Below are 22725 nucleotides of genomic sequence, written 5' to 3'. Positions count from 1 at the left end.
GGCCTACATCTTCCCCACTTCTGGTGTTGGACAAGGGGTCTGTCTCACTGGTCTGCTGGAGAGCAGCATTATAAGCTGGTTATGGGTGCCTGACCTGAACAGAAGGCTGTTCTTATCTTTAGATGATACCCGTAAGACCATATTGAAATTCTGATGCTCAAAAAACATTTTGTGTGACAGACCATTATACATTTCATATGATTTGGTCCTGGTGACAGAGGGGTTGAGGAAGTTTCCCAAATGCTCTTCAGTTCTCAGGCCTCTTCCTGATTGTCCTGGATGGCTGACTACAGATGGGTTTGGTGGAGTCTGGTGCATAAGTCACTAATAGCCCATAGCAAGCAGGAGGCTATTTCAGCCGATCTCAGCAAGGCTTGTCATAACCAGCTCCTCTCTCAGTCATACTTTCAAGGTGGCACAGGGATTCAAGAATTGGCCTTGACTGGGGTGCAGTGGTTGATGTCTGGAATCCCAGCACTTTGGGAAGCCGAGGCAGGCGGATCACTTGAGTTCGGAAGTTTGAGACCAGCCTGGGCAACATGGCAAAACTCCATCTCTACAGAATCTATACAAATTAGCCATGTGTAGTGGTGGGCGCCTGCAGTCCCAGCTACTCAGGAGGCTGAGGTGGGAGGAGTGCCAGAGCCTGGAAGGTGAAGGCTGCAGTGAGCTGAGATCATGCCACTGCATTCCAGCCTGGGTGACACAGTGAGACCTTGTCTCCAAAAAAAAAATAAATAAATAAAGGAAGAAGAAGAAGGCTGGGCATGGTGGTGCATGCCTATAGTCCCAGCTACTAGGGAGGCTGAGGTGGGAGGATTGCTTGAACCCTGGAAGCAGAGGTTGCTGTGAGCTGAGATCACTCTACTACACTCCAGCCTGGGCAACAGAGCGAGATTCCATCTCAACAAAAAAGAATTGCCCTTGAAGGAAAAGCCTTTTTCCAGGCAGGATGCTTCTGTCTGGACATCCTGACTGTGGGATTAATGCCCAAATGAACAAGTGTGAGAGCCGGCGTTACACTGAGAGCTGAGGTGGAAGCATGACCCGCTCAGCAGAGAGAGGCAGAACAGAGGTGACAAAGGCGGACACCAACATGGTTCTAGGCCAGGGAGCCTTGGTCTGCCAAACGTGGAAGCAGGGGCCCAAAGCTAAATGTAGAGGGGAGCAAGCAGAACGCCTAAGACCCTCTGCTCGGTCCATGGCCTTGGGCTGGCTTCCATAATTTAGCCATCAGACCAGATTTCACTTCCCTGTGTCAAGAGGGACTCAGACCTAGCTCTAACTTGTTTCTCTGGTTTCAGCTCTTACCTTGTAAATACTAAGCCTGAAAGTGGAGGTAGCTATTACATTGTTGCCTGTTTGGAGGTTGCCCAAGGAATTCCTCTTAGGACTGAATTGCTTCTACTGTTAATGCCAGAGGCATGGAAGCCACTGCTGGCCTTAGGGTTGGGCATCCCAAGTCAAAGGCAGAACAGCTTGCTGGGTCTTACTGAAAACAGTCCCCAAAGGGTTGAACTACTCTGGGATTTTCCTTCACTTGCAAGCTGCATGTTTGTCTAATAGATGCACAACTTGATTAAATGCCAGGGCGTCACAGACGCAATTATACTTAAGAACGAGCTAGTTCTTCTAATCTCTCTGCCATCACTGATTAATTAGATACTTTGAACTATGCCCAACTGTTTGAAAGCTGTGAAAAATACAACCTGTATAGTTAAAATTTCTGCACAAGCCTGTTTCCTCACTTGTTCTCATATTCACCATTCTTTAAACATGATATGTATTTGTACATGTTTCTAAACACAGTCTGGCTATCTTCCTATCATAATTAGATATCCTTCTACTACTGGCCAAGAAATATACTCACATAGTAAGTCCAACAACAAAAGTATGTGAGAGGCCAGGCGCGGTGGCTCACATCTGTAATCCCAGCACTTTGGGAAGCTGAGGCAGGCAGATCACTTGAGGTCAGGAGTTCGAGACCAGCCTGGCCAACATGGTGAAACCGTGCCTCTACCAAAAAATACAAAAAATTAACCAGGCATGGTGGCATGTGCCTGTAGTCCTAGCCACTCAGGAGACTGAGGCACCAGAATCACTTGAGCCCAGGAGGTGGAGGTTGCAATGAGCCAAGATTGCACCACTGCACTCCAGCCTGGATGACAGAGCGAGATCCTGTCTCAAATAAATAAATAAATAAATAAATAAAAGTATATGAGAGACCAGTTGAATAAGTTAGACATACCTTCAGATTGTTGCTGCCATTGGTCGCACTTTCAAAAAATTTTTTTTTCTCTTTTTAAATCTTACATGAATGCCTCAGAAAAGTTTGTTGTCATTATTATTAATTGTATCGCTTCATTGAGATTTTAAAACATTTTTCTGCCTACCAGGAGCCAGGGAGGGGTACAGTGGCTATTACATTCAACTGTTTGATTTTATGACATAATTAACTATATATCAGTTTTGCAAGTAATTTCCAGTCTTTCTTTCCTGTGATAGTATGGTCTTTTAAAGTAATTGAGCACTGGCCGGGCACAGTAACTCATGCCTGTAATCCCAGCACTTTGGGAGGCCGAGGCGGGCAGATCACCTGAAGTCAGGAGTTCGAGACCATCCTGGCCAACATAGCGAAACTCCATCTCTACTAAAAATACAAAAATTTAGGTGGGCCGGGTGCAGTGGCTCACGCCTGTAAGCTAGCACTTTGGGAGGCCGAGGCAGGCAGATCACGAGTTCAGGAGATTGAGACCATCCTGGCTAACATGGTAAAACCCCATCTCTACCAAAAATACAAAAAATTAGCCAGGCGTGGTGGTGGACGCCTGTAGTCCCAGCTACTCGGGAGGCTGAGGCAGGAGAATGGCATGAACCCAGGAGGCAGAGCTTGCAGTGAGCCAAGATTGTGCCACTGCACTCCAGCCTGGGTGACACAGTGAGACTCCGTCTCAAAAAAAAAAATAGTTAGGCATGGTTGTGTGCACCTGTACTCCCAGCTACTCAGGAGAATCACCTGAACCTAGGAGGCAGAGGTTGCAGTGAGCTGAGATTGCACCACTGCACTCCAGCCTGGGCGACAGAGCGAGACTCCATCTCAAAAAATAAATAAATAAATAAATAACTGAGCACAGGCTTGACACGGTGGCTCACACCTGTAATCCTAGCACCTTGGGAGGCCAAGGCAGGAGGATTGCGTAAGCCCAGGAGTTCAAGACCAGCTGGGCAACATGGTAAAACCTCATCTCTACAAAAAATAATCAAATTAGCCAGGCATAATGGTGCACACCTGTAGTCTTAGCTACTTGGGAGGCTGAGATGGGAGGGTCACTTGCACCCCTGCACTCCAGCCTGGGTGACAGAGTGAAACCCTGTCTCAAAACAAAACAGAAAAAATACATAAAGTAATTGAGCACAGAAAGACCTATTCCATATTCAGGAAGTCTCTGAAAGTGACCCCTGCTGACTCACATCGGGTGTACACTACATTTGTAGGACTGGAATGTCTGGACATGCTGAAGAAGATCAGTTAGAATATATCTGTATTTCTGTATCCCTAGGCTGAAACTTTCATCAATGGTACATTCACATTCATGCCAGACTGTGAACTCTGAAGTCTCCTTAGCTAAATCCCCATGATCCTCAGTCTCTAGAAGCAGCTATGGTTTGGACCATCTTTTTTCCTTTGATTTGATGTTCTTAAAGGGGGCCAAGGAACAGTTCTTTCCACTTTTGTGGACATACTAGCATTTGACCTTACCTTTTAAAAAATACATATAATATACAGTACACATATTCCTTCCCACTCTCTAATCTCGTTCTTAAATTCCAAACCAGATTTTGTCCTCTACCAGAAAAGCCACACTGCATCAAGATGTCTCCCACTAGATCTCACCCTCCTTGTTGAGGATTAAGCAACTGTCCAGCCCTTTCTAAGCCAGATTGCTCTTGATGAATGTATAGTAAGTGGAACACAGTTGAAAGGTTATAGATGATTGTGAAACTCTGATTCTTATCAACTTCATCTTCCTTCATCCTCCTAGGTAACAGCTTGCCTGATTGCTGTGGCCAAAACAGACGGTGAAGTTCAAGTACGCAGAGCTGCCATACATGTGGTTGTGCTGCTGCTTCGGGGACTCAGCCAGAAAGCTACTGAGGTCAGTCTTTCGCCCTTTGCAATTTCTCCTCTGCTTTTATTTGTCTATTTCTCTATTTTCCTTTTACCAGGGAAGGCCTCAAACCTCTTCCCTCGATGGATTCATCCAAATGAGTCCGTCAACAGGGATTTTGTAGCAGGAAAATGACCTTGTTTGTATCTTCAGTGTATGTCTCTATTACCTCAGTAACATTGACCAAACTATACATTAACTGCTGGAGAAAAACCAGAGCACAAGGTTATAGATTGAGGCCCTGAATCCTGGCATTGTCCTCATTGTTCCAAGGTGAGCTAGCTAGAACACATTCACCCTGCCTCTGCAGCCTGAACTTCAGTGACTTGCCTTCCTGACTCATTTAATTGTTCATTCTGAATTACTAAAGGGCCTCATTGAAGATGTTTCCTTTCTAGCTGAGTTCAATCCATGACATGTTAGTTGCTGCATAAATTAAATTTTCTTCCTCCTTCAAGAGGGTTTGGCTCTCCCCAGTGTGTGGCCAATATAGGAAGAAAGTATATATTTACATATATACTTTTACATGTAAGTATAATATGGAAACACATTCCCAGTTGACTTCCTATGGAAAATTTGCATTAATAATTCACCACCCAGTATCCACAATGCTCATCTGTGGCTAACACATCGGTATTTAACCAAGTGTCAGTGAAGCCATTATAAAAGTGATTCTTTTAGGCTGGGCTTCGTGACTCATGCCTATAATCCCAGCACTTTGGGAGGCTGAGGCAGGCGGATCACCTGAAGTCAGGAGTTCGAGACCAGCCTGACCAACATGGAGAAACCCCGTCTCTACTAAAAATACAAAATTAGCCGGGTGTGGTGGCACATGCCTGTAATCCCAGCTACTCAGGAGGCTGAAACAGGAGAATTGCTTGAACCTGGGAGGCAGAGGTTGCAGTGAGCCGAGATTGCACCTTTGTACTCCAGCCTGGGCAACAAGAGTGAAACTCTGTCTCAAAAAAAAAAAAAGTGATTGTTTTGTCACACACATGGACTTTATTCATCCTAGAATGTTACCGGAGTTTCTGATGCCATTTTTGTACAGGCATGGACTCGGTAAGTTATCCCCTTCCTTTCCTACACAGCCACCTTTTCTCTTTACATAGCAACTTGCTGTTGTTGCAGCCCACTAGCAAGGCCGTTGGATTTCCCAGTGCTTTGGGAATAGTGCTTTACCCTCAGCTGCATTTCTCCCCCTTTTCCTCCGCCTTGTGTAGGTTAAGGTTTGGATTGAATGAACTTATCTGCTATGAGCCTGTTCAACTACAAATTAGAAAAACTTCAACTACAATGTCCTAAACAAGTAAGGATTTTTCTCACATCACAAGAAATATGTAAGTAGGTGGTGTCTGTTTAGCAGCTCAGTATCAACAGGATCAACATTTCTATAATCCTTGTGGCCTTTGCCTCATGACTACAAGATAGCTGCTGCAGCTCTGGCCATTGTGAATGATTTAAATGAGTAAGAAAGAAGATAAGAGAAGGACAGCCGTAGGTGCTTTTGTTTCTTATTTTGGGGGACTAGGACAGTTTCTCAGAACCCCCCTGGAGAATTTCTATTTCGTTGGCCAAAACTGTGTCACACAATTATTTCTAGCTGCAGAGGAGCCTGACAATGTATTTAGTTGGCACATTGCTACTCTGAATGAAATTGAATTTTAGTCAGCAAGGAAGATGGCAGGAAATGGGTATGGGGTGGCAACTAATAGTGACACAAAGGAATATGGGGAAGATCTGGCTGACTCATAAAAACTTCTGTAGCTGGGCACAGTGGCTCACACCTGTAATCCTAGCACTTTGGGAGGCTGAGGCGGATGGATCAACTGAGGTCAGGAGTTCGAGATCAGCCTGGCCAACATGGTGAAACCCTGCCTCTACTCAAAATACAAAAATTAGCCAGGCGTGGTGGCAGGCGCCTGTAATCCCAGCTACTCAGGAGGCTGAAGCAGGAGAATCACTTGAACCTGGGAGGCAGAGGTTGCAGTGAGCCCAGATCGCACCACTGCACTCCATCCTGGGTGACAGAGTGAGTCTCCTTCTCAACAAACAAACAAAAACAAACAAAAAACTTCTGTAGGGAAAGACTTGCTCATTAACTTGGAGCACTCACCTGGAAGGATGGTGGATCCAGGGTTTTACCTAGGACCTCGATGGGGATGGGGGACATATAGATTATAGCTCGGTAATTCATAGAATTAAATAAATTGCTCTAGGGACAATAACACACACTGCTCTTATTGAGAATCCACTGTATGAGAGGGAGTTAAGAAGAATCAGTGTTTTTCATCCACTGTTAAGATCTGCAGAATTCTTGGTGAAGATGTTGTTAAGTAAGTTGTTAACAGTAGGGGAATGGATAAAGGGTATACAGGGACTTTGTACTATCTGCAACTTTTGTGTAAATCTAAAATTATTTCAAAGCAAAAATGTATTTGAAAATGCAAGTTGGTTGGGTGCAGTGGCTCACCGCCTATAATCCCAGCACTTTGGGAGGCTGAGGTGGGTGGATCATTTGAGCCCAAGAGTTCAAGACAAGCCTGGCCTACCTGGCAAAACTCTGCCTCTACTGAAAATACAAAAAAGTAGCCAGGCATGGTGGCATGTGCCTGTAATCCCAGCTAGTCAGGAGGCTGAGGCAGGAGAATCACTTGAACCTGGGAGGTGGAGGTTGCAGTGAGCCAAGATCACGCCACTGCACTTCAGTCTGGGTGTCAGAGAGAGACTCTGTAAGTGCACACACCCTTACTGAGTGAGAGAGTAAAAGTGAGAGCAAGCGAGAGAGCAAGTGAGAGACAGAGCGAGTGTGTGTGTTTATGTGTGTGTAGCAGAGGAAAATGTCTGGTTAGCAAAGTCAGAGAAGAAATAGAAACTCTATCCAGATTTCTCACATCTGTGTGTAGCCAATGAAACCAACACCACTTGTCTCACCAGTACTAAAATAATTTGTGGCCATGGAAGATTTTTGTCACTTTCAAAACCCATGTGAATGAAAAACTTCCGCCTGTTCTCCAAACCGTCTCTAGTCTGCACTCACTGAAACGTGTAAGTTGTGCTTAGTGAATAAAGAAAAGGAAATGGGAAGGGATGAACAGATGATTCCTCTTCCTAGTACATCCTTGAGACCAGGTGTGTTAAATCTTGTAATCGTAGGTGTGATTATAATCAGGGGCGCTTTAATGAGAAGCAGAGATAACCACAAAGCTTTCAATCTGGAATTTGTCTTTATGGCTCTGTTTTGCCCCCAGGAACAGCTGAAGTGAAAATGCCACGCTGTTGATGAAGTTCTATGTTTTTCCCCCTTCTAATCACCATCTCTCAAGCTATAGAGTGCCAAGAGATAATACCAGGTTTCTGTGAATTCTCTGTTGCTTGTGGATGCATCAGCCAAGGGCCTCTGTGGTTGTGGCAGCTGGAAAAGGAGGTAGGGGTTCAGGAGATAGAATGGGATCAGAGGGGGGAAACTACAATGCCCCTAACTCATGAGGCAGTTTTTACCTCTTTCCCATTTGAACGTAGCCAGAGTTTTGTGCAGTCAACACAATATCCACATTGAAGGGAAATACTGCATTCACTTTCTTTTTTTGAGACAGAGTCTCACTCTGGTGCCCAGGCTGGAGTGCAGTGGTGTGATCTTGGCTCACTGCAACCTCCACCTCCTGGGTTCAAGCAATTCTCATGCTTCAGCCTCCTGAGTAGCTAGGATTACAGATTCACACCATCACGCTCTGCTAATTTTTGTATTTTTTGTAGGGACAGGGTTTCACAATGTTGGCCAAGTTGTTCTTGAACTCCTGCCCTCAACGGAGCCACTGTGCCTGGCCCTGCATTCACTTTATTGAAAAACTTATTTTCACTGGGTGCAGTGACTCACGCCTGTAATCCCAGCACTTTGGTGGGCTACCTGAAATCCCTGGAAAGGGATTAGAAGCAGGCCAGTTCTGATGGGGAGTTCATGCTTAGAGGAGAGGTGATGCACACGATGAGTTCCATTTGCTTGTTTTAACCTAGGGACAAGTATACTTGGCAAGGCATGCGATATAGTAGGGGTACTGGCAGAGAGATCACAGCTTTTCTGGCCTGAGGAACCAGGAGACCAAGTCTGGGGGAACCACAGCTGCAGGAGGAAGAGAGGCAATTTGGAAGGGAAAGATCCAAAGAGAAGATTCCCCAATTCTCTTTGCCTGCTTTTCAGGCTAACCCCTGAACCAAGCAAGGTAGTTGCCTGCTTCAAAAACAAAAATAAAGCAGGGTGTGTTGGCACATGCCCATAGTCTCAGCTGCTTAAGAGGCTGAGGCACAAGATTGCTTGAGCTCAGGAGTTCAAGACCAGCCTGGCCAACATAGTGAAACCCCGTCTCTACTAAAAATACAAAAATTAGCCAGGCATGGTGGTGGGCGCCTGTAGTCCCAACTCCTGGGGAGGCTAAGGCTGGAGAATCGCTTGAACCTGGGAGGCGGAGGTTGCAGTGAGCCAAGATCACACCATTGCACTCCAGCCTGGGTGACAAGAGCAAGACTCCGTCTCAAAGAAAAAAAAAAAAAGATGAGTGATTGGGTGTGACCAAAGGCTCTCAGGACCCTAATCTTACGTTTCCCCTAGGAGCAATGGTTCAATATCTGCTAATGCAGCCCTCACAGCAACTTTATAAAACATAACTACCACAAATAATGAGAATTGAATATATATACAATTGGAAAAAAAAGTTGATCTTAAAAAAATGAGTGATTGGGGAGTTGATTTATCAACGTAACTACTGCTGCAGCCGTCTACATAGTTTATTGAAAGTTGACTTCTTAGAAGAACTATGAAATATTTGAGAACTTTGCACATGGATTTATAGTGGCTACGTATGCCAGCATTTTATGTTGAAACTCTTTCCCTTGCTTTTTAGTATTAAAAGAGAATTCCCAGAGCAGCTTTTCTTCCTTGTAATCCCTAATTTTAGATGACAAAAGAATAATCTATTCTCTGCTCTGTCTACTGGGAGATCAGTATTCAGCTTTAGAATTAATTACTTCAAGCCGGACGCGGTGGCTCAAGCCTGTAATCCCAGCACTTTGGGAGGCCGAGACGGGCAGATCACGAGGTTAGGAGATCGAGACCATCCTGGCTAACCTGGTGAAACTCCGTCTCTACTAAAAATACAAAAAAAACTAGCCGGGCGAGGTGGCGGGCGCCTGCAGTCCCAGCTACTCGGGAGGCTGAGGCTGGAGAATGGCATAAACCCGGGAGGCGGAGCTTGCAGTGAGCTGAGATCCGGCCACTGCACTCCAGCCTGGGTGGCAGAGCAAGACTCCGTCTCAAAAAAAAAAAAAAAAAAAAAGAATTAATTCCTTCAAAATGATAAAAAGTCTTAACATCAGATTGTTTCTTCAAAAGTAAGCAAAGCCTGGAAGCATCTTCAGGGAAAGAGTTTGGGAAGTTTTTTTTTTTTGAGACAGAGTCTTGCTCTGTCACCCAGGCTGGAGTACAGTGGCACAATCTCAGCTCACTGACGCCTCTGCCTCCTGGGTTCAAGCGATTCTTGTGCCTCAGCCTCTCAACTAGCTGGGATTACAGGTACATTCCACCATGCTCAGCTAATTTTTTGTATTTTTTTTTTGGAGAGATGGGTTTTGCCATATTGGCCAGGCTAGTCTCGAGCTCCTGACCTCAAGCAATTTGCCCACCTCTGCCTTTCAAAGTGCCAAGATTACAGGCGTGAGCCACTGCGCCCTGCCAGGATTAATTTTTTTTTTTTTTTTTTTTTTTTTTTTGAGGCGGAGTCTCGCTCTGTCGCCCGGACTGGAGTGCAGTGGCCAGATCTCAGCTCACTGCAAGCTCCGCCTCCCAGGTTTACGCCATTCTCCTGCCTCAGCCTCCCGAGTAGCTGGGACTACAGGCACCCGCCACCTCGCCCGGCTAGTTTTTGTATTTTTAGTAGAGACGGGGTTTCACCATGTTAGCCAGGATGGTCTCGATCTCCTGACCTCGTGATCCGCCCGTCTCGGCCTCCCAAAGTGCTGGGATTACAGGCTTGAGCCACCGTGCCCGGCCTGGATTAATTTTTTTTTAAAGAGATGGGTGTCTTGCTCTGTCACCCAGGCTAGAGTGCAGTGGCATGATCAGAGCTCACTGCAGCCTGAAACTCCTAGGCTCAAGCAATCCTCCTGCCTTAGCTTCCCAGGGATTAATTATTAATTGATGGCTGGTTTAAGTTCTGAGGCAAACTCAGGCCTCCACACAGGAATGATTTTTAATCACGTGGGCTCAGTATTGGACTCTGATGGCGGAAGCCTCTTCCTAATAAGGTTATTTATGAATGGTGGGTTCACCATTAATACTGGAGATTCCTACTTCTCTGTGAGAGAGAAGGCAAACCCTGGCTAAAGAAAATAAATAGTTTGTATATGATGCTCTGCCTTTTTAATTACAAGAGTTACTCCTAGAGATTTCAGGGGCTTATTTGTCCCAGGATTTGAGTCAGGGTCCTCAGAGAGCAGGGCCAAAAGGGTGTCAGAAAAGGAGCAGTAGTAGGCTGGGGACAGACCCAAGCTGAGGGAAGTTGATGAACAGCAGAAAGTCAAAGCCAGGCCCAGGCAGATGGGGCCGGCCTTCTGCAAGGCTGCTGCTCCTGACCCGAAGGAGGTAAAATGAGTGTGCTGTCTTCATCAATAGCACCAGAACCCCCTCTTCCCCTTACCTTGTATTTCTTGTCACAGTTTCTTAAATTGAGATATAATTTATATAGCATAAAATTCACCCTTTCAAAGTATATAATTCTGTATTTTTAGCATATTCATAAAGTTATGCAACTATCATCAATATCTAATTCCACAACATTTTCATTGCCCCCCAAAAGAAACTCCATACTCCACTCCCCCATTCTCCTCTCCCCCATTCTCCTCTCCCCCAAGCCCCCAGCAATCACTAATCTACTTTCTCACTATGGATTTGCCTATTCTAGACATTTCATATAAATGAGTCATACAATGTAGCCTTCTGTGTCTGCCTCCTTCTACTCATTTAGTATCGTGGTTAAGGCTTATCCATGTTTTCTTTCTTTAAAAATTTTTTTTCTTTCTTTTTTTTTTTGGAGACAAAGTTTCACTCTTGTCCCCCAAGCTGGAGTGCAATGGTGTGATCTCAGCTCACTGCAACCTCTGCCTCCCAGATTCAAGCAATTCTCCTGCCTCAGCCTCCCGAGCAGCTGGCATTATAGGCACGTGCCACCATGCCGAGACATTTTTGCGTTTTTAGTAGAGATGGGGTTTCACCATGTTGGCCAGCTTGGTCTTGAACTCCTGACTTCAAGTGATCGACCCCCCTCAGCCTCCCAAAGTGCTAGGATTACAGGCATGAGCCACCATGTCTGGCTTTTTTTTTTCTTTTTTATAAAGATGGTGTTTCACCATGTTGCCCAGGCTGGTCTTGAACTCCTGGGCTCAAGCGATCCTTGTGCCTCTGCCTCCCAAAGTGCTGAGATTGTAGGCGTGAGCCACCACACCCTGCCTGGCTCATCCATGGTGTAGCATATATCAGAGCTTAATGTTTGCAGCTGAATAAGGTTCCATTGTATAGGTATGCCACATTTGTTTATCTGTTTATCAGTTGATGGACATATAGGATGTTTCTACTCTTTGGCTATTTTAAATAATGCTGCTATGAACATTTGTGTAGAAGTTTTTGTGTAAATATATGTTTTCATTTCTCTTGGGTATATACCTAGGAGTGGAATTGTTGGGTCATATGGTAATTCTATGTTGAACTTTTGAGGAGCTGCCAGACTGTTTTCAAAGTGACTGCACCAGTGTACATTCCCACCAGCAATGCATGAGGTTTCCACATTCTCCACATCCTCACGAACGCTTGTTTTTGTCCATCATACATTCTGGCATGTATCAAGTATGAAGTGATAAGGTTTAGATTTTGCATCTCCCTCATGGCTAAGGATGTTGAACTTGTTAGGTTTTTGTTTTTGTTTTTTCTGAAATGGGGTCTCGTGGTCATCCTGGCTGGAGTGGTGTGGCATGATCATGGCTCACTGCAGCCTCAAACTCCTAGGCTCAAGCAATCCTTCCACCTCAGTGTCCTAAACTATGCCACCATGCCTGGCTAATTTTTTTTTTTTTTGGAGACAGAGTCTTGCTCTGTCACCCAGGCTGGAATACAGAGGTGCGATCTCGGCTCACTGCAACCTCCGCCTCCCAGGTTCAAGCAATTCTCCTGCCTCAGCCTCTTGAGTAGCTGGGATTTCAGGCATGCACCACCATGCCCAGCTAATTTTTGTATTTTTAGTAGAGACAGGGTTTCACCATGTTGGTCAGGCTGGTCTCGGACTCCTGACCTCGTGATCCACCCACCTCAGCCTCCCAAAGTGCTGGGATTACAGGCATGAGCCACTGCTCCTGGCACTAATTCTTTTATTTTTTGTAGAGATGGGGTCTCACTATGTTGCCCAGGCTGGTCTCAAACTCATGGGCTCAAGTAATCGTCCTGCCTCAGCCTCCCAAAGTGCTGGGATTACAGGCATGAGCCATTGCACTTAGCTCTTTGTATATCATCTTTGGAGAAATGTCTATTCAATTTCTTTGCCCATCTTTTAATTGGGTTGTCTTTATTGTTGATTTATTTTCTAATTTAATTTTTATTCCCCCAAATAAAAATATTATGTAATTAAATTACATATTAAATTGATGGCATAATTTAAAATATAATGTAATTAAATATTATGTAAAATAAAAATAAAATTGCATAAATATATATATTTTTAAAACAATAGTTTTATAAAGCTTATTTCTCACTCAGTGTTCCTATTCCCCATCAGCAACCATTTTCCACTTGTTTCGCTGTTTTGTTTTGGTTTTTAAATTTTGGGTTTTATTTTATTTTATTTTATTTTATTTATTTATTTATTTATTTTTAAATTTTGGTTTTTAAATCCGGCTGAGCACGGTGGCTCACACCTATAATCCCAGCAGTTTGGGAGGCTGAGGTGGGTGGATCCTGACTTGAGGTCAGGAGTTCAAAACCAGCCTGGCCAACATGATGAAACCCCGACTCTACTAAAAATACAAAAGGCCGGACACAATGACTCACACCTGTAATCCCAGCACTTTGGGAGGCTGAGGCAGGCAGATCACCTGAGGTCAGGAGTTTGACCAACATGGTGAAACATGGCCCACATGGTGAAACCCTGTCTCTACTAAAAATACAAAACTTAGCTGGATGTGATATTGGGCGCCTGTAATCCCAGCTACTCAGGAGGCTGAGGCGGGAGAATTGCTTGAACCCAGGAGATGGAGGCTGCAGTGAGCCAAGATCACGCCATGGCACTCCAGCCTGGGCAACAGAGCAAGACTGTCTCAAATATATATATATATTTCCATATTTACAGATGATATGCTTATACTGCTATTTCTTGATTTTCCTTTTTTCTTTTTTCTTCTTTTTTTTTTTGAGGCACAGTCTTGCTCTATAAACCCAGGTGGGAGTGGCACAGTGTCACCATCATGGCTCACTGCAGCCGTGACCTCCTGGGCTCAGGCAGTCCTCCCACCATAGCCTCTGAGTAGCTGGGACTACAGGTGTGTACCACCCACCTGGCTAATATTTTAAATTTTTTGTAGAGATGGGGTCTCCCTATATTGCCCAGGCTAGTCTCAAACTCCTAGGCTCAAGCAATCCTGCCACCTTGGCCTCCCAAAATGTTGGGATTGCAGGTGTGAGCCATCGCTCTCAGGCCTTGATTTTTCTTTTCTTTTTCTTTTTTTTCCTTTCTTTTTCTTTCTTTCTTTTTTTTTTTTTTTTTTTTTCTTTTTTTGAAGACAGGGTGTTTCTCTGTCTCCCAAGCTGGAGTGTAGTGGCACAATCTCAGCTCACTGCAACCTCAGCCTCCCGGGCTTAAGCAATCCTCCCACCTCAGCCTCCCGAGTAGCTGAGAGGAGGCCAAGCTGAGGAAGTCCCAAGCACACACCACCACACCCAGCTAATTTTTGTGTTTTTTGTGTAGACTGAGTTTTGCCATGTTGCCTAGACTGGTCTTGAACTTCTGAGCTCAAGCCATCTGCCCACCTCAGCCTCCCAAAGTCATAGGATTACAGGTGTGAGCCACTGCACCCAGCCTTGATTTTCCAGTTCCACTTGACCTCCTAGTAGATCTCATGTATAAAAGTGAGCCCCTCAACTTCTGTTCCAAAGGTGGAAAAACTGGCCTATGTGGGAGGGATGAAGAAACAGTCCAGTGGCTTTGGCTTCAAGTATGGACTCCGGAGCTGGATGTCCAGGCTGAAATCCCAGCTTTGCAACTTGCTGACAGTGAGAACCTGCACAAATTGACCTCTCTTCTCAACTTCCTTATCTATAAAATGGAAATTATAATAATAATAGTACCACTTTATAGAATTGTTATAAGAATTAATTGAGTTTATCTATGAAAAGCATTTAGCATGTATAGGTTCTAAAAGCTCAATATGTGTTCATTATTATTATTATTATTAACATGCTCTCACAAATATATATATTCCTCCTCTCCATTCTATTTAGTTACATTACAGGTTTTTAATATCAGCATTCAGTGTTTATATTATTATGACTAAAACTGTTATCTATTCTATGATCACATTTCCTTTCTTGTTTGAATTTTAGTTTTCTCTGAAGTTAATAAATGTCTCATGTTTATATCTGTTACTTTTCTATGAACCTATCATTAATTCATCCCCAATCTTTGCTGAAAGTTTATAAATCTCATAAAAGGTTCAAACACATCAGGTAATCTAACAGCTTCATCTTCTTGGAGACATGTCTCCTATAAGCCTTCATGTACTGCTCTTGTCTGGACTGGTTACTTCTAAGCCTACTGCAAGATTTAAGAACAGAGCACTCAAAAGCTGATGATACTCTGTGTATAAGTACTTATTTATGGACTAGAGGACTTTATAAGAGGGTGATGATCTGGCCAGGTGATTTCACTGGGAGACTCCGTACTGTGACTATGTTGAAGTCTTTTTTGGGGGCTTGGCAGAAAAGAATCTTAATCTTGGCCAGGCACAGTGGCTCACGCCTGTAATACTAGCACTTTGGGAGGCCAAGGCGGCTGGATCACCTAAGATCAGGAGTTCCAGACCAGCCTGGCCAACATGGCGAAACCTATCTCTACTAAAAATACAAAAAAAGTAGCTGGGCATGGTTGGTGGGGGCCTGTAATCCCAGCTACTCAGGAGGCTGAGGTAGGAGAATCACTAGAACTCTGGGGGCGGAGGTTGCAGTAAGCTGAGGTCACTCCGTTGCACTCCAGCCTGGGCAACAGAGCGAGACTCTGTCTCAAAAGAAAAGAGAGAATTTTGGTCTCCCATAGAGGATAAAAGCCTGACTGGAGGGTTCCGGAAGATGAGTGGAAAGAGAATGATAGAGGTCTCACCATTCAGTATGTAGACTTTCACTTCTCCTCCTGTTTTTACCATCGCACTCCCATCTGTGTCTGTATCTAATCCAGAGTCTCTCTGGTAGAACCCTCCAAAGGTAAACACTCCTGGCTTCTGCTGGTTGGGGAGGGGCAGTTACCTGGATGCAGAGAGTAGTAGAAGAGGGCTCAGGGAACCTGATTGCTACTCAGACATATTCTCAACCAGGTCTTCTGTTCACCCTGATTTTTTTTTTTTTTTTTTTTTTTTTTTTTTTTTTTTTTTTTTTTTTTTTGAGACGGAGTCTTGCTCTGCCGCACAGGCTGGAGTGCAGTGGCCGGCTCTCAGCTCACTGCAAGCTCCGCCTCCCGGGTTCACGCCATTCTCCTGTCTCAGCCTCCCGAGTAGCTGGGACTACAGGCGCCCGCCTCGTCGCCCGGCTAGTTTTTTGTATTTTTTAGTAGAGACGGGGTTTCACCGTATTAGCCAGGATGGTCTCGATCTCCTGACCTCGTGATCCGCCCATCTCGGCCTCCCAAAGTGCTGGGATTACAGGCTTGAGCCACCGCGCCCGGCCCGTTCACCCTGATTTTAAGAGGCATGGTGCCATCAGCTCCTAAAATTTTCTGAGATTCTGTGGTACGTTAGGCCTGCTTCTGGGACTCTTAGGCTTAATGAATCAATTTATCAGCCAGACTGGGACATTTTTGAGGGTGAAAGAGGATACTATTAATAATTATTACCAGGGCATCAGGCATAAAATGTATTATCCTGGGCAGATCAAGACCATGACCCTAGGATTCATCCAACTACTTTCTAGTATCAAAACTTTTGTTGCTATTGTCTTGTTAGTTCTTTTTGTTCTGGTAACTTAAAGATGCCAATTTTTTTTATCCCTCTACATAATTTTAGTGGGATTTCAAGAGAGAGCAGTGATGTGTGCATATGTTCAGTCCACCAGCTTTCGGGAGACAGGCTTCATTCTTCCGTCTTTATCAATGGAGAAAGTAGGTATGAAGGGACTGTGTGACTGTAATCAGAGTTCTTTGGTTTTAAGTAAAAGAAACGTCGTCTAAACAAGCTTAAACAAAGGGAGCGTTTAACCTGTTGCATCCATAGAAGGGCTGAACAACCACGTTGTGGGAAAAGCAGAGATAGAGCTGGGGGGTCAGGAACTCAGAATCGCAAACTGGAATACTCTATCTCCTGCCCATGCTTCCCTTTCGTTTCAGCTTCAGTCCCCTGTCCTGGAATCTGGCTTTCTTTCTGTTGCAGCAACATAACCACTGATGGTGGCCCAGTGTTATATCCAACACTCAGATTCCCTTTCTAGACCCAAATGCAAAAATTGTAGAAAGGAGGCTTAATGTTCCAACTAAGACTACATGTTCATCCCCAGATCAGCCAGCTTGGCTGGGCCAAGTGCGGTGTGTGAGGATGCTGGTTTATGTAAAATCAGGTTCAGCCTCCACCATAGCCATTCGTGCCAAGTCAGGCTGGGGCCAGTGCCTAGGACTAGGGAATAATCCCATAGATTTCCTTAACAGTAACTTGGCCAAATCCACACGATGTTAGTGATGGGCTTGGAAAGTAAAGCTGAGCCAGGCATGCTGGCTCACGCCTGTAATCCCAGAACTTTGAGAGGCCAAGGCAGGTGGATTGCCTGAGGTCAGGGGTTCGAGACCAGCCTGGCCAACATAGTGAAACCCTGTCTCTACTAAAAATACAAAAAAATTAGCTGGGCATGGTGGTGGGCGTCTGTAATCCCAGCTACTTGGGAGGCTGAGGCAGGAGAATTACTTGAACCCGTGAGGCGGAGGTTGCAGTGAGCCGAGATCGTGCCATTGCACTCCAGCCTGGGCAACAAGAGTGAGACTCCATCTCAAAAAAAAAAAAGAAAAAGAAAAAAGAAAATTAAAGATGAGGACTCAGTACCTTACTGGGATTGCTAAGCTATAAATGTTCAACCTTTGCTAGTGATGACATAAGGGACAGTGTAGAAACTTAACATTTAAAACTATTCCCTTTCTGCCTCTTCTGCAAAATCATTTACATAGATCTACATGTGTCAGAACTTGGTTTGTTTTCCTCTTCTACATCAGACTTACAATGTTTTATTTTCTGTAGGCTAGCTTTTGCTTTACTCTTCTGATTGTTATTTAAAATGGCCAAGATTCTCTCATTTACACATTTAATGTCACAGAATTTTAAGATGTTAGAAGTGGAAGAGGACTTAGACTATTTAATTTATATTTCACAGAGATGTCCCTGGCACACTAACTTCCATGAGCTGCTCCTTTGAAATAAGGTCTTCCTGGTCAGTAAGTTTAGAAAATGCTGTATACAACTAGACATTCTCCTCTTGGAGACTCAGTACATGTTAGCCTATTAAGGAGTCTGCGAAGTCCTGCAGCAAAAAAACCCAACAATTTCCTAAATTCATTTACCAAGGGACCCTTTTTTCATCATAAGCAGGCCAAGTTCCTTGGAAGATACTTTGGGAAATAATGCAACCATCTTGTTTTATGAATTAGGCAACTAAAGCTCATGAAGAGACAATAGTTTATAATTTTCCAAAGTTAATGCCAGGAAGAATTAGCACTTATTAGCAATGCAAGTTACCAGTTATTACTGGTAACTTACCTTGGCCAAGTACTAATGAAATAGAATACTTTCCCTCTTCTTCCTCTTATTTAATTCCCTCCTTCATCTTGTTCATCTGGAAGAAGGTTTGTCTGATTATCCGTGGTAGTTTAGGTAACATTGTTAAGGTGAGTTAGAGAACAAATTAAGCACCAGGTTTGGGAAAGTCTACTCCGTCAGCCTCCTTCTGTATATCAGACCTGATGTACTTTTATTATAACAAAGTCTTGGCCGGGCGCGGTGGCTCAAGCCTGCAATCCCAGCACTTTGGGAGGCCGAGACGGGCGGATCACGAGGTCAGGAGATCGAGACCATCCTGGCTAACACGGTGAAACCCTGTCTCTACTAAAAATACAAAAAACTAGCCGGGCGAGGTGGCGGGCGCCTGTAGTCCCAGCTACTCCGGAGGCTGAGGCAGGAGAATGGCGTAAACCCGGGAGGCGGAGCTTGCAGTGAGCTGAGATCTGGCCACTGCACTCCAGCCCGGGCGACAGAGCGAGACTTCGTCTCAAAAAAAAAAAAAAAAAAAAAAACAAAGTCTTATAACCAGTATTTTTTAGTGCTCTATTTATTTTCCCAAAATAAAATTTATAGCTTAACCTACCTGCATATTTTAAAAATCAACATCATGCCCTAATTGTAATACCAAGAAGAAATAAAAGCATAGTCATTTGTAATAAAATACTATGCATTTTAATGTGTCTAGGCTAACTCTAAGATATAATGAACTATTCAGTTGCTTTTATAGAGAGAGTGACCACGAATGTAACTGCTACAAATGCAAATTGATTCAGACATATTGGCAACTCAGGAGTACCATGAGAGATACTGAATGGCCTGATTTTCTGTTTGTTGTTGTTGTTGTTTTTGAGACGGAGTCTCACTCTGTCACCCAGGCTAGAGTACAGTGGCGTGATCTTGGCTTACTGCAAGCTCTACCTCCTGGGTTCACACCACTCTCCTGCCTCAGCCTCCTAGTATCTGGGATTACAGGCGCCCGCCACCACTCCCAGATAATTTTTTTGTGTTTTTAGTAGAGAGCGGTTTTCACCATGTTAGCCAGGATGGTCTCAATCTCTTGACCTCGTGATCCGCCCGCCCTGGGCCTCCCAAAGTGCTGGGATTACAGGTGTGTGTCTCCGCGCCCAGCCTTGAATGGCCTCATTTTCTTTTTTTTTTCTTTTTTTTTTTTTTTTTCTTTTTTCGAGATGGAGTCTTGCTCTGTTGCCCAGGCTGGAGTGCAGAGGTGTGATCTTGGCTCACTGCAAGCTCTGCCTCCTGGGTTCACGTCATTCTCCTGCCTCAGCCTCCTGATTAGCTGGGACTATAGGTTCCTGTGAATGGCCTGGTTTTCGAAAATGGTTAATTGCTCTTTGTAAAATCCCAAAGAAATAAAAATATTCTCTCAGTTTATATGGTAGTTGTGTTTCTGAAAAATAGAGTATAAATTAAAACTACACAAAAACACTTTGATTTAGGCATTTACTATATGACAGCACTTATATCTGTGTGCTTTACATTAATTAATTCACCAGATCCTCATAGTAACCCCATTTCAGTATGATTACTATCACTATTTTTCTTTTATTTACGGCCAGCTTCTTAAGCCAAATAGGCTCACAGAATTCTACTATCCCTATTTTAAACATGAGGAGACTAAGACAAAGAAGATAAGTAACTTGTTCAACAACTATTAAGTGTCAGGACAGTAGATAAACCCAGGCAGTGTAGCTCCAGAGCTCACACACCATCTTCTATGTCCCTGTCACCTGAAGGACTCCAGTTCTGAGTCACCTGGGCATTCCCTGCACAGATCATGGCCAACAGAAGGCTGCTTCCAATCCCAGAAACCATGGTATCCAAAAGGAAAAGAGGCCAGACCACATTCCTTTGGCATATTTACTGCCAGTCCAGGAGAATGATGAGACAGTGACGGGAAAGCGCTCAGGCACCCAGGTTTCCTGACCTCCCAGGACCTGCCAGCAGGAGCTCTATAAGAGAGCAAAAGCAGGAAACAACCTTGACTTCTTTTTTTACCCTGCCTCATGGTCCCCTACCTCTTGCCAAAAGCACAGTGCAACCACAGACTACACGATCCAGCAACTTCCCACAATGTTCACAGAACTAAAAAAAGCAGGGGGTAGAGAAAAACTGAAAGAGACCAGACACCTTCAGGGCTGCCAAGCTGGAGAGTCAGTCCTGGGACTTTTCCTCCTTGTCTACAACCTGATTCGGGGATTATTTCTTCCCAGAGAGTGATTATTGCTGATAATCGGATGGGCCTATGGATTGCAAAACCCATTTATCTTTGCTCCATCCTCTGAAAGGGAGGAGTTCTGACTAAGTGTACCTTCCTTGGGGTGACGCGAAATGACAGTCGGGATTGATGCTCTGGAGTTTGTTCCAGCTCATTGCTCATCACCCCATGGATGGTTTGCTCATACCAAATCTGCGCCAAATAAATTCCATGTCCTCCAATGTTTGATTCTTAATAGTAATATAACTAACCCTGATTAAGGGTTTATTGTATGACCGGCAGAGCGCTAAATTCTTTACATTATTATTTTTTTGTTTGTTTGTTTTTGTTTTTTTTTTGTTTTTTTTTTTGAGGCGGAGTCTCGCTCTGTCGCCCGGACTGGAGTGCAGTGGCCAGATCTCAGCTCACTGCAAGCTCCGCCTCCCGGGTTTACGCCATTCTCCTGCCTCAGCCTCCTGAGTAGCTGGGACTACAGGCGCCCGCCACCTCGCCCGGCTAGTTTTTTTGTATTTTTAGTAGAGACGGGGTTTCACCGTGTTAGCCAGGATGGTCTCGATCTCCTGACCTCGTGATCCGCCCGTCTCGGCCTCCCAAAGTGCTGGGATTGCAGGCTTGAGCCACCGCGCCCGGCCCAATTCTTTACATTATTATCTCACTGAGTCTCCCTAACAACCTTTGGAGAGACATATGCTTATTAACTCTATTTACAGATAAGAAAATTCAGGTCCAGAAGGTTTACATTCGGATGCCACGCAGCCAGTAAGCAGGAGAACTGAACGCAAACCCAGGCTGTCTTATTGCCAGCTTGACTGTTCTGAAGGAACTAATTAGAACTGGCTTGAGATTATACTTGAGGAAGAGGTGAAGTAGAATTATTACAAGTGCAGTAGGACAAACCTGGGTTCCTGGGACTTCTGCTTCCTTAGCCATTGGACTTTTCTCTTTTTTTTTGAGATGGAGTCTCGCTCTGTCACCCAGGCTGGAGTGCAGTGGAGTGATCTCGGCTCACTGCAAGCTCCACTTCCCGGGTTCACACCACTCTCCTGCCTCAGCCTCCCGAGTAGCTGGGACTACAGGCGCCTGCCACCATGCCCAGCTAATTTTTTTGTACTTTTAGTAGAGACGGAGTTTTACTGTGTTAGCCAGGATGGTCTTGAAACACTGGACTTTTCTACTTTTTTTTTTTTTTTTTTTTTTTGAGACAGAGTTTTGCTCTTGTCGCCCAGGCTGGAATACAATGGCACGATCTTGGCTCACTACAACCTGTGCCTCCCAGGTCCAAGTGATTCTCCTGCCTCAGCCTCCCAAGCAGCTGGAATTATAGGCACCCATCACCACACCCAGCTGACTTTTTTTTTTTTTGAGACGGAATCTCGCTCTGTTGCCCAGGCTGGGATGGGTGCATTGCACTATCTCGGCTCACTACAACTTCTGCCTCCCGGGTTCAAGCAGTTCTCCCACCTCAGCCTCCCAATTAGCTGGGATTACAAGCGTATGCCACCATGCCTGGCTAATGTTTTGTATTTTTAGTAGAGACAGGGGTCTCACCATGTTGGCCAGGCTGATCTCGAACTCCTGACCTCAAGTGATCCGCCTGCCTTGGCCTCCCAAAGTGCTGGGAATACAGACGTGAGCCACCATGCCCAGAAATGTTTGCATTTTTAGTAGAGATGGAGTTTCACCATGTTGGCCAGGCTGGTCTCAAACTCCTGACCTTAGGTGATCCACCCACCGCGGCCTCCCAAAGTGCTCAGATTACAGGCATGAGGCACCATGCCTGGCCACTTTTCTTTTTTTCTTTTTCTCTTTTTTTTGAGAGAGAGTCTTGCTCTGTCACCAGGCTAGAGTGTAACGGCACAATCTCTGCTCACTGCAACCTCTGCCTCCCAGGTTCAAATGATTCTCCTGCCTCAGCCTCCCGAGTAGCTAGGATTACAGGTGTGCGACCACTACGCCCAGCTAATTTTTGTATTTTTAGTAGAGATGAGGTTTCACCATGTTGGCCTGGCCACTTTTCTACTCTTTAATTCTCCTGGGTCGACAGGTATTTAGTTACCCAGGGATGGTAATGGGACTACAGCCAGAGAGATCTTTCTGAGATGCAAATCTGCTGAAGTCTGGTCCCAACTAATAATTTTTCAGTGGTTCCTTGTGGTCTATCAGATGAAGGTCAGACTCCTTTGCATGACATATAAGGCCCTTTGTAATCTGGACCCACCTGCCTTCTATGACTTTCTGTCCCGTGCTTGCCTTCTTATGCGCTGAGAA

The 22725-nt window shown here is 44.7% G+C and overlaps 1 protein-coding gene across 1 annotated transcript in view; it reads left to right on the top strand.

The window, feature by feature from the left end:
* LOC115895295 (transport and Golgi organization protein 6 homolog) overlaps window positions 1-22725 on the top strand; it is a 121725-nt gene that overhangs the window by 75212 nt on the left and 23788 nt on the right. Inside the window, exon 3 of the mRNA XM_030925537.1 lies at window positions 4044-4157. Within this exon, the coding sequence (XP_030781397.1) occupies window positions 4044-4157 (114 nt within the window). The remainder of the gene's footprint in view (window positions 1-4043; window positions 4158-22725) is intronic.

The sequence above is a fragment of the Rhinopithecus roxellana genome, chromosome 20 (genome assembly GCF_007565055.1).
Source record: "Rhinopithecus roxellana isolate Shanxi Qingling chromosome 20, ASM756505v1, whole genome shotgun sequence".
NCBI classification, from domain to species: Eukaryota; Metazoa; Chordata; class Mammalia; order Primates; family Cercopithecidae; genus Rhinopithecus; species Rhinopithecus roxellana.
The sequence above is the reverse complement of the archived record's forward strand: the minus strand, read 5'-3'. Positions and strand labels throughout refer to the sequence as shown.